At 42.6% G+C, this 11,111-nt stretch overlaps 2 protein-coding genes across 4 annotated transcripts; one reads left to right on the forward strand and one right to left on the reverse strand.

The window, feature by feature from the left end:
* Positions 1–136: 136 nt before the first annotated feature.
* On the forward strand, positions 137–6,562 carry atad3 (ATPase family AAA domain containing 3). The gene is made up of 16 exons (XM_049579578.1): positions 137–445; positions 970–1,046; positions 1,657–1,758; positions 1,855–1,914; positions 1,996–2,065; positions 2,157–2,322; positions 2,595–2,664; positions 3,736–3,891; positions 3,978–4,034; positions 4,122–4,247; positions 4,338–4,462; positions 4,565–4,616; positions 4,725–4,795; positions 4,912–5,079; positions 5,544–5,652; positions 5,781–6,562. The coding sequence occupies exons 1-16, from the start codon at positions 247–249 to the stop codon at positions 6,252–6,254; spliced, it is 2,082 nt and encodes a 693-aa protein (XP_049435535.1). The 5' UTR covers positions 137–246; the 3' UTR covers positions 6,255–6,562.
* A 431-nt stretch (positions 6,563–6,993) lies between these two features.
* LOC125894513 (transmembrane protein 240-like) lies at positions 6,994–10,563 on the reverse strand. Of its 3 annotated transcripts, none has more exons than XM_049587880.1 (4): positions 10,545–10,563; positions 8,876–8,982; positions 7,367–7,575; positions 6,994–7,146 (listed from the first exon to the last, which is right to left on the reverse strand). In XM_049587880.1, exons 2-4 carry the CDS (start codon positions 8,959–8,961, stop codon positions 7,019–7,021), a joined length of 423 nt encoding a protein of 140 aa, XP_049443837.1. In that variant the 5' UTR covers positions 8,962–8,982; positions 10,545–10,563; the 3' UTR covers positions 6,994–7,018. The 3 variants fall into 3 exon arrangements, with proteins under 3 accessions (XP_049443837.1, XP_049443012.1, XP_049442318.1); XM_049587055.1 differs by lacking the exon at positions 10,545–10,563 and adding an exon at positions 9,657–9,664; XM_049586361.1 differs by lacking the exon at positions 10,545–10,563 and adding an exon at positions 9,210–9,487.
* Between the last annotated feature and the right edge of the window lie 548 nt (positions 10,564–11,111).

Genomic DNA, 11,111 nt, shown 5'->3' on the forward strand with positions numbered 1-11,111 from the left:
TGGGACTACACGAATGACCTCTACTGAAGTCAGTTAAGGGGACAGCCAATGACAAGAAGAAGTACTTATTAGCAGCCAATCATCGCTGCAGTTATTCAGAGGAACCTGTACACTCTGCTGCACATGCGCAGAAGACTGCGGCATGACACGCGTGGAGAGGAAGTGTACTGACAGTAGTCTGTAGCAGCTGTAGCCTCTCGCTCCTCACACAACCGGCTAAACTGTGTTTTATCTGTTCTGGTTAAAATGTCGTGGCTGTTCGGCCTGAACAAGGGGCAGCCTGAGGCGCCACCCGGTCTCCCGGTTCAGCCACCACCACCGCCACCTCCGCCGGCCGGAGGCTCCAGCGGCGGCGGTGGAGATAAACCCAAGGACAAATGGAGCAACTTCGATCCCACCGGGCTGGAGCGGGCTGCTCAGGCGGCCAAGGAGCTCGACAAGTCCCGTAAGTGTTCTGGAGGGGCCCGTTAGCTCAGTGGAGGTCACCCCAGTGGAGGTTTCTCCTCATTATAGCAGCATTACAGCACACAGATAGACATGGTGTGTCAGGATTCAGCTCCTCTCTGGTCATGGTGGTGTCACCTCAGTGATGCTACAGCTCAGATCATGTGGCCCACAGTCACAGCCAGCATCTGCACATGTTCATTTAATCTAATCTGTGTAAAATTGTTGGTTGCACATGAGAGTAATGCAGTAATGCTCTCACATTCATTCAAACTACTGACTGGGTTCAAAGGTCATCACCTTGCAATGTGGCTTGCAACATCCAAATTCAACTTGTTCTACTTACATGCCATGGTTCACTGAGTGTGCCTATCTTGTTTTGTGTTCTAAGATAAGGTAGAAATAGGGACTAGTGACACATCTGACAGGGTTCAGGGGCAGACCAGCATTTTACATTGATCACTGTAAATTTCAATGTGTTGAAGCCATCACACCTCTCACCTCTCTGATGTTGTCCCCATCCAGGACATGCCAAAGAAGCTCTGGAACTGGCTCGAATGCAGGAGCAGACCACTCAGATGGAGCATCAGAGCAAAATGAAGGTACGGCAGAAACATGCGTACAGAACTCCAGTGTCTTTCTTCATCTGCTTCAGGACATGCCAGGTCTTTTCCAGACCATGTAGTTGATATTGTCAGTGCTAATTTACATCATCTAAAGAAATAGTGAATAATAGCGTGAGTTACTGGATGGTTTAGGGTGCTGAGAGATGTCGTCGTCAGGTCAACCTTATTTATATAGCACATTTAATATGACAAGTGTAAACTCAGTGTGCTTGAGATACATCATACATGACAAACATAAAATATCATATGGGATAATAAAGTATTACAAATGCAGGACATGATAAAATCACCAGTTTTTAGAGTTTCTTTAGTCGCTGCAGTGTAAAATGTGAAAGTTAAACATTTGAGGAAAATAGAGAATAGAAAAAGCACACACAATAAATATTGCACATTATTCACTGTGTCTTTGTATGTGCTCAGATAAAACTGGACAGGTTATGATTGCATAAGTTTAAGATTACTGTCATGGCATTGTTGATGATATATTTGACATGTGGACCCAGTCGATTGTGTGGTAGCAATGTATTAAAATGTTCACCAGTGTGTTACTTCTGTTTCATAGATTTTTGCCACCTTTTTCTAACAGGAGTATGAAGCAGCAGTCGAGCAGCTCAAAGGTGACCAGATCCGAATCCAGGGAGAGGAGAGAAGGAAAACTGTTAATGAGGAGACCAAGCAGCATCAAGCGGTGAGAGCAGACATGCATTTTATTTTAGTATTTTCATAACAAGTAGGAGTTTGCTGCAGCGGTGAGCTAAACACATTTGGCTGTTTTGTGTTACAGAGAGCTCAGTATCAAGATAAGCTGGCCAGGCAGCGATATGAGGACCAACTAAGACAACAGGTGAGTTCATCTTCTACATATTCAGGATAAAATGTGTCAGAAAGACATGCAGCACCGACATTTATTTTCTGTTTTTAACAGCAAGCCCTGAACGAGGAGAACCTTCGCAAACAGGAGGAGTCTGTCCAGAAACAGGAGGCCATGAGGAAAGGTTTGTAACACTAACGACAGGATCTTGTAGAAGCTTTTTACGATGTTGAGGGGTGGTTTATTTACTCGCTGGGTGTTGTGGTTTCTTACAGCGACGATAGAACACGAGATGGAGCTGAGGCACAAGAATGAGCTCCTGCGTATAGAGGCGGAGACTAAAGCACGAGCCCGCGTGGAGCGAGAGAACGCCGATATCATCCGCGAGCAAATCCGCCTGAAGGCTGCAGAACACAGACAGACTGTCTTGGAGTCTATAAAGTAAGACACACTCACTAATTTAGGATTTTAGACCACAATATTTGTGATGATGAGGAGGTGTATCGTCCTGCATCACGCTGAAACTGAAGGTGTTGAGTGATTTTAAATAAACCAGTATCTCACAGCAGCTTAGCCTCAGGATAAATAAAGGCTTATTTTATCTTTTCTTAGAAGTGGTCAGTTTGTGTGTTAAGTTACTGGTTCATTGACTGTTGGATGTTGTTAACGCCTAAAAGGCATGCTAATGACAGTTGACCTGTATTTGCCCTCAGGACTGCGGGTGCTGTGTTTGGAGAAGGATTCAGGGCCTTTGTGTCGGACTGGGACAAAGTCACAGCCACGGTGAGACTGCTGTTTCCACCCACCATCAGCTTAGTGAATGATTATATTATAAATACATAATAAAGACTGAATTTTCCACTGAATTTCACTGATGGAAGGACAAACTGGGCAACTAAATGAGTTTTCTGAAATATCCCTACACACTAAAGGTCAGTTAGGTGTAAAAGTACTTAAAAATGACATTATTTATAGATAAACAGATGCCTCCAGTTCACACTAACTGAAGCCTGTCTGTTCATAAAGGTGGTTTCATTTTATAATGACTGGTACCGTCTGTCTCTACTGATTCAGCAAAGGCATCTTTTGAGTGCTCATGAATTTAGACCTTAGAATCAGAAATGGTCAAAGCAAGTAGTGTTTTTTCACACTGGTGTTAAAAGAACATATAAGCATAACAATCCTTCTGTTATGTGTTTGCATTTGCATTTGATAGCAGCGTCTATCTTGTAAACAGTGCTTGCCATAGTTGTAATTACTTCTCTTTGGTTCTGGTGAACTGTTTGACAACAGCTTGACAATGATGTTTGTCCTGCCCATGCTGCTTATCGGCTAATTTAGTTTCCCCACGGTGCTCAATTGCTCACCGAGGAATTGATGTTTTATGTCAGCGATGCCAGACAAATCAGTCAACCTGAACTCTGTGAAGTGGGAGGATTTAAAGGTCTGGATCCAGGCAACCATTCATGACATCCAACAGACAAAGGGTAACCATACATTTCCATGCGAATGTTCGAACTGTCAACGTGGGCAAATATATAAAAATAGGTTTGGAGTGCTGCTCTGGGTTAAGGCACTGTGTAGTTAATTGTGAAATCAGGTGCTCTTCAAAGATAGGGCAAATAGTCACATAAAATTAAAAAATGACTGGCCACATCACTTAGTGTAAAAGTCCGTGGTGCAGGCAGGTAGTCCAAAAATGCATCCGAGGCACTCTTGACTGTAGTTGAAAATCCTTTATTGATTCATGGATAAATCAACGCATTTCGACTGTACTTGTTTTTTATCCATAGGTTTAACTTGAGTTTGACCTGAGTATTTGAGTGCTGTCTAACTGTTGCATCACATCACCAGGTGGCAGGACTGACCCTTTTAGCCGTGGGAGTTTACTCTGCCCGAAACGCAACAGCGGTGGCAGGACGTTACATCGAGGCCAGGCTCGGTAAGCCGTCACTGGTGAGGGAAACGTCCCGATTCACCGTGGCAGAGGCAATCAAGCATCCAGTCAAGGTAGCTAATGACCAGTTGATGCTTTGCTTGTTTTGTCAACTGCGGATTATAATATGCTAATTGTACTTTTAATGTTAACTATTTAGACGACCAAGCGGCTGAGGAGCAAACCTCAGGACGCCCTCGAGGGAGTCGTGCTCAGTGTAAGTGGAAGAAGGATGTAACCAACATGCATTTTTTTTTTAAAGGTTTGTAACCACTTGATATAAATGCATTTTTTAATCTCTTAGCCTTCCCTGGAAGAGCGTGTTCGTGACATCGCCATAGCAACAAGAAACACGAGACAGAACAACGGCCTGTACAGGAACATCCTCATGTATGGCCCTCCAGGCACGGGCAAAACTCTCTTTGCTAAGGTAAACCTGAGGACTAACCCATGACTGAAAACATTCATACACAAGTGATGCCTTGTCTAACTGTGAGGCATTTCTCTTTCTGTTGAGTAGAAGCTTGCAATGCATTCTGGGATGGACTACGCAATTATGACTGGTGGTGATGTGGCACCCATGGGCCGTGACGGTGTGACAGCCATGCACAAAGTGTTTGACTGGGCTGGTACAAGTCGGCGCGGGTAGGCTTGATTATATGAAATGGACAAATATACAAACAGCAGTAGTGTGCACTCCAGATATGAAACAACAGATAAAAGTTATCGTGTGTTTTCCTGTTACAGGCTTCTGCTTTTTGTTGATGAAGCTGATGCATTCCTTCGCAAGAGAGCCACTGTAAGTCTGCATGTATTTAATTTTCCAGAAACCCTTGAGGTTTGTGTTACAGACGTTCCTTAATTTATGTGACACATAACGTGCAATCTTTGCTGTTGTTTTTTGCAGGAGAAGATCAGTGAGGACCTCAGAGCCACTTTGAATGCATTTTTGTATCGCACTGGAGAGCAGAGCAACAAGTAAAACATTATTTATATTCTCTACAAATTAAAACTTGAACGTTACCTCGCCTATACCAGTGTGGCTACCTCCCAGTGCATCTCTAAGCTGCTTGATTTCTGTGTTTCTCCTTCAGGTTCATGCTGGTGTTGGCCAGTAACCAGCCAGAGCAGTTCGACTGGGCCATCAACGACCGTATAGATGAAATAGTGAATTTTGCTCTGCCGGGTCCCGAGGAGCGGGAGAGGCTGGTGCGGTTGTACTTTGACAAATATGTGCTGGAGCCCGCCACAGGAGGGAGGCAGTGAGTACAATCCCCACACAGCAACACAGCTGTTGAAATAGGGCACCGAGTCACTGCACACCCAGGATGCATACTAAAGAAGTAATTAGGCCTAGTCCACCATGTCCAACACTCACATGTCAGTGAGCTCATTCTGAGTTAGTTTGAGGAGTCATATAATCGTTGATAGAGTGATCCATGGCTGTGCTAGAATAAGGATTAGATTTAGACTCTGAGAAACAGCCTGTTGGCCATCTGGAGCAGGGCCAGCCATGCTATGGCATTAATAACACAGAGGTCAGATGTGTGATGAGGGCTGAGAGGTGGGGAGCAATCCACAAGGGCCAGGAGGCAATGAACTGAGCACCAAAAACACAACAAAGCCAGAAAGAAACTGATTTCAGGTTATCTAAGCTGTGGGAAAATCATTTACTCTGATGCCCTCTCATCTGTCTATCTGTGTGTGTGTGTCTGTCTTTGTGCAGGAGGATGAAGCTGGCACAGTTTGACTACGGTAAAAAGTGCTCAGAGATAGCGAAGCGGACAGAGGGCATGTCAGGAAGAGAGATCTCTAAGCTGGGTGTGGCCTGGCAGGTACGTTCATAGCTGTAATCTTTAAAAAAAACAAACAACAGCAATATAAATCTTAATTTCACAAAACTCCCATCAATTTTTGTAAATGAATGTATAGAACACAGGTGTTGACACATGTTCTCTTGCAGGCGGCAGCATATTCCTCTGAAGATGGCGTCCTGACAGAGGCCATGATTGACGCCCGAGTTGACGACGCTGTCAGGCAGCACCTTCAGAAGATGGACTGGCTGCATGGAGACGAGGAGTCTCAGGCCAAGACCCTTACACCTCCCACAGCTGGAGCGATAGCCAGCGGAGGCAAAATGGGCTTCACTCTGCCGCACAGTGCGGCACCCGAGGCTCAGGAGGTGATCGCCCCAGTTCTCGAGATGAATACAAAACAAGAAGGTGAAAGTATACCACCTCCTTCAGATATCGACCAATCTGCAGAAGGCAAAAGTGCCACCCCAGCTGCACAGGACAGTGAAGATGCCGTCAAAACAGAAGCTGCGATGACAGCGGAGAGTTTAGACCAGCCTGCTGCCTCCACTGATGGTGAGGGCAAGACAGAGAAGGAAGATAAAACTGGATCATCTCCTCCGAAAGACGGAACTCCAGTTTGAGTTGTAGATTTGGTCAGTGGGGCGGCTGGGATTAGAAAGATTAGTGTCCTGCCCCTGTAACTAGTCTGTCAGTTTGTCTTAGTCTGTTGGACTGTCTGTGACAGAAGATGTGTCCAGCAGGGGGAGATAATTAACTTTACGAAACACAAATAATGCCTGAGACTGTTTGATTCTAATATATAATGTATACATTGTAAAAGTGTACTTTACATGAAACCAGACTGTGTGTCTGTAATAACAGTGTCTAAGTGTTGTGCACAGTGGAGTGTCTCTGTGGAAATGATTAAATGGATTTGTGTTTTTATAAACAGGAGAAGTTCGAATGTTTTTGTGGTACAGTTGCTTATGATAATACACTGGAATAATCAAGAGATAGTTGAGTTAAAATTTCTTTGAGGAAGCTACGTTTTGAATAGTTAGTGACATGATATGGCATGGCGTTGCAACATGGCAGCCTCCGTGGACGAGGACCCGCTCCCTGTGTATATATAAACGTCTCATTCTAAGTTAATGAAAACACAAGGATTCTCATTTTCAGGTGATTATACACAAAAGAAAACATACTTATTTTATTAAATTATATTCTATTTCTGCCTATATGTTCCTGAAATCCTACGCACTGGACCTTTTTAAGTATGCAATAAAGCACAAAATGGCCAAAAAAGATGAAAAAAATCAAAGTTGTATTTGACTCAGTCAGACCTGTAAGTTTGTTGTAAACAAAACAGCACACGAACTACTGAATTTAATCCACACTTTTATATTTATGTGTCATTAACATCATGGTGCACATCTTGCTCGATGTTTTCCCCGGAGTCCTCCATGTGTTTTGGATGTGATTGCCTGAACAGCTCCTTTGCGTTTCTGAATTTGGGCATCCATGACCAGGAAACTGGAAATAAAGACAGGGTAACTGGGCTGATGAAAGGCTCTCATATGTATTTGTGTGCAAGGTGAGGTGAAATGACATGACTTTAGTGGAGTGCAATGGGAAGTAGTAAAAATCCGAATCATAAGGAGTGGGGATGTAATTGTTTAAGAAAAAACATACTTTAGGAACCCCTAAGCTTTTCCCCACATGCCAGTCCAGTTTAGGCTGACTTCTTACTCACCGTTCATTTGGTTTTCCCTCCAGTATTTGAGCTGTGAGCGCCAAACCCTGTCCAACCACTGCAAGGTCAAGCTGATGCAGAAACCCAAGAGCAGTCCAACTATCACGTTCATCTCCTGGCGGGTCATGATGTCACTCCCGGTGTAGTTTTCCCTTGAATCCACAATGGACTGGGCCCCATTATATGAAACGACATGATAGACTTGATGCCTGCAGCAGAGAGCAGAAGCCAGTGGTGGGGGATGTGCACACAGAAAAATAAAGATAAAAATGAACACATGATGCTGAAAGATGATTATGGAGTTTTGTTTTTAGGGTGATATCAAAATCTACTCATTCCTGATGATCAATTTTCTGTGTGGAAAAAAAATGTAGACCTTCACATGTTTTCAGCATCAATGCAACGGTTTGATTATCTGAACAGTGAGTCTGAACACAGTGTAGAAACAGAGCAGGAAAAAAGAACTGATATGACTCAGGTGTGAAAACGCTCCACTGTTTAACAGTTTTCTTAGTCAAAGAAAAAATGTGTGAAGCCTGCCTGCACTGATGTTATTACAACAGAGGATATTTACTCTTGATAATGGACGTGCTGCTCGGCTGGGAAGCAGTCATACTCGTGTGTAGTTTCAAATACATGGCATTCCTGGAATTTAACCCCACACTGTGTAGAAAGATAGTTCAGCATATTGCTGGTGTTTACACCCTTACATGCAATGATCATTTTACAGACATTACAAGCAGCACTGTTGTCATCTTTCTTTGTCAAATGAAACCATGCGAAATTGTTTTTAAGATGTGCAACTATTAGAAAAACATGCTGGCATCAAAAAAGGGAATTGATAAGTACGGAGGCATTCAGTTCTGATACCAATTTGGAACTGGTTCTCCACTGGCACCGGTTCTTGATTCCCATCCCTGGTCTCGTAAACAGTTAAATAAGAAAATGACAGCCTGAACAAACGTCACAAAAATTGAAAATTTGACATTTGCCTTTTCTGAAAATCAAACCTTTAATTTGAATTCAACTGTCAGTAATTTAACAGTTGAATCAGCCAATCTCCTAAAAAGCTCACAAAAATTCCAGTCTTACAAATGTTAGCAATACAGCAATACAATACAGCTCATAGGTTAAACACACAAAAACACACACCACCTGAAGTCACAGTAACCAGAGGGAGCAGGTGTGGTGACATGGACTCCAATACTGTGCATCAGCAGCTCACAGTTCGAGCATCTCTGACACACAGGGAACGAGTATCTCACTGAAAACTGATACTGAGCTGAAAGCCATGAGATAAATGCCCAGGGTTCATGGTGAGAAATCATAATAAAAAATGCTGTTTTAATCCAGGTTTATTGGGTTACAGTACCCCTTTTTCTGAGCTCACTGTCAGCAACTCGCAGCAGCCTTTTAAAGCACGTTTAGTAACATAAGCGTCGAGTTTGTCTCTCTCACCACAATATACAATCATAAGGTGTCATTTAGTGCAGCTGGACTGTGTCTTACCGTCCACACATACAGGCGCATACGCGGTCCTCCCCTCTCACTAACGGCAGGATGAAGTTGAGCAAACGGTCAAAAAGCGCGTTCATGTCCGTCAGAAAAGTCAACACCTGGAACCAAACAGTAACTAAAGTAAGCTTAAAATAACGCTATACAACACAACACTATAATATTCCCATTACAACGGGGGGATGACACGTTGAAATGTTGATTAACTAGCTTAACTACTATCAATTTATTCGTTAACTGTCGACGGAGAAGCGTTAATACACTTTAATATCTGGCGAAATATGGAACGTTATGGTGCCTTCACGTCCCGACTCTTCAGTTAGCTTACATCTCCAACACGATACAACAGAACAGGGCACTTGACTCCCCGGCGGCTGTCAGTCCGTCCGTCCGTCGGTCCGTCGGTCCTGCCTTCTCGGTCCGCTGGCTCAGCTTCACATCACCACCACCGGGGAGCAGTCGGAGACGGATTTACAGTCACAGGTAGTTTAATAACTCATTGTTTTTAGCTTACAGTAAACAAAATAAGTTATCATGGTAACTTTTGTTAGCTAACAGTTACCGCCGTCACACTCTTCATTAGAACAGTCATTCTTCTTACTAACGGTCGGTTAGCTAACTGTTAACGTTCATGATAGTTTGTCAGGGTAATCTGACTACATTTTTTTAAACTAAATATCGTATTTTAAATTGCCATTATTGTTATGTGAGAAAGCTAGTTAACTCTAACATTATTTTATTAATAAAAATGAATGAAGATTAAAACCGAGGTCACCTGGTAAAAGACAGTTAACGTTACATCCGGACACTAACGGTTTTAACTTATGGCTGAGTATTAACCAGAGGAGAGTAACTGACCCACTCTTCAAACAAAGCCAACTGTAGATTTGCTTTAAATAATTTTGCCTTACTCTGATTTTTTTTTAGGTTTAATCAAAAAAATAAAATAAAATAAGTTGGCCTCTCACGTCCACTTAAAGGTCTATAATACATAAATTAAAGGAACACTTTGCCCACAAAATTACCATTTGTACATCAATTTGTCAAGCCGAGTTATCTTTAACTTGTGAAGAAAATTTTGTTTTTCTTGCATTCCTCCACAGAAAACAATGAACATATTGATTAATTGGGGACCACGCAAAACAGCGAATGATATCAAAACATCTGTTTCTCACACAACTCTTGCAGTATAAAGGGCCATACACGCCGCGTTTTTTGCACACTCAAATTCATCGTTTTAAATGAGGACCATGGCAGGTGTGCTCAAATGCCAGAGCGATACCAGAGCGATGCACATGGCTTACCGACAACTATTTTTTAGGGTGTGAGAGGCTGTGCCCTGAGATATACAGAGCACCGCATGTCATGTGACGAGGACCAACCAATCACAGCCAACAGATATCTCTCCCTCCTGTAAATATCAGTCTGTGATAAATATGGAAAAGTTGTCATTTTGGTGCAAAACCGCCAGAGCTTTTCATCTGTCCCACGGATGATATCCCCACACACAATAGGCTTACACACAAACAGCGCCTGGAAGATCAGCTCTGCACTCAGGATTTCAGATAAATAGACTATACTTTTTAAGGTTGCTTAGCAACGTCAGACGCAACCTGCCACTGCGCTCTTAAAAGATGGCTCAAAAAAAGCACAAAAGTAGCACCCAGTGCCTGACCTTGTGGTTTCCAGGTGGTTAAAGATGGGGCATGTGTACAGCCCCTTATCCGACTCTCATATATTCAGGTGTATGCTCAGTACTACCCAAACACATGCATTTTCATTAAAACTTTACTATTCAGAACTGAACTGAAAGCGAAACATATCTCTGCTCCATTCAAAGACACTATTCAAAGACGCTTAGGATTTTAAGCTAAAATGCTTGTGTTTAGGAGATACTGAATATATAACTGGATAGGCGAGACTTGAATTATACTGCATAAGTTTTGTTAGAGTTTGTAAATGGGTGTTTTAATATAGTGTTGCTGTTGTTAGATACAGGTCCCTGATCAATAAATCACTATTTTTGCCATTTCTCTTGGAGACATGCAATAAAATGTAGTTTTCTTCATGAAATCAATGTAACAGCTACTTCTCACAACTCTATTTGTAGCTTGATGGTGTTGTAACTGAATGATTGTTTTGTGTAACAATACCCATTTTCAATTTTATGTAATGCTCTTACATGAAACCACCATAAAGTAAACATCTCAAAGCACACACAGTCATGACA

The sequence above is a fragment of the Epinephelus fuscoguttatus genome, linkage group LG1 (genome assembly GCF_011397635.1).
Source record: "Epinephelus fuscoguttatus linkage group LG1, E.fuscoguttatus.final_Chr_v1".
Taxonomy (NCBI): domain Eukaryota; kingdom Metazoa; phylum Chordata; class Actinopteri; order Perciformes; family Serranidae; genus Epinephelus; species Epinephelus fuscoguttatus.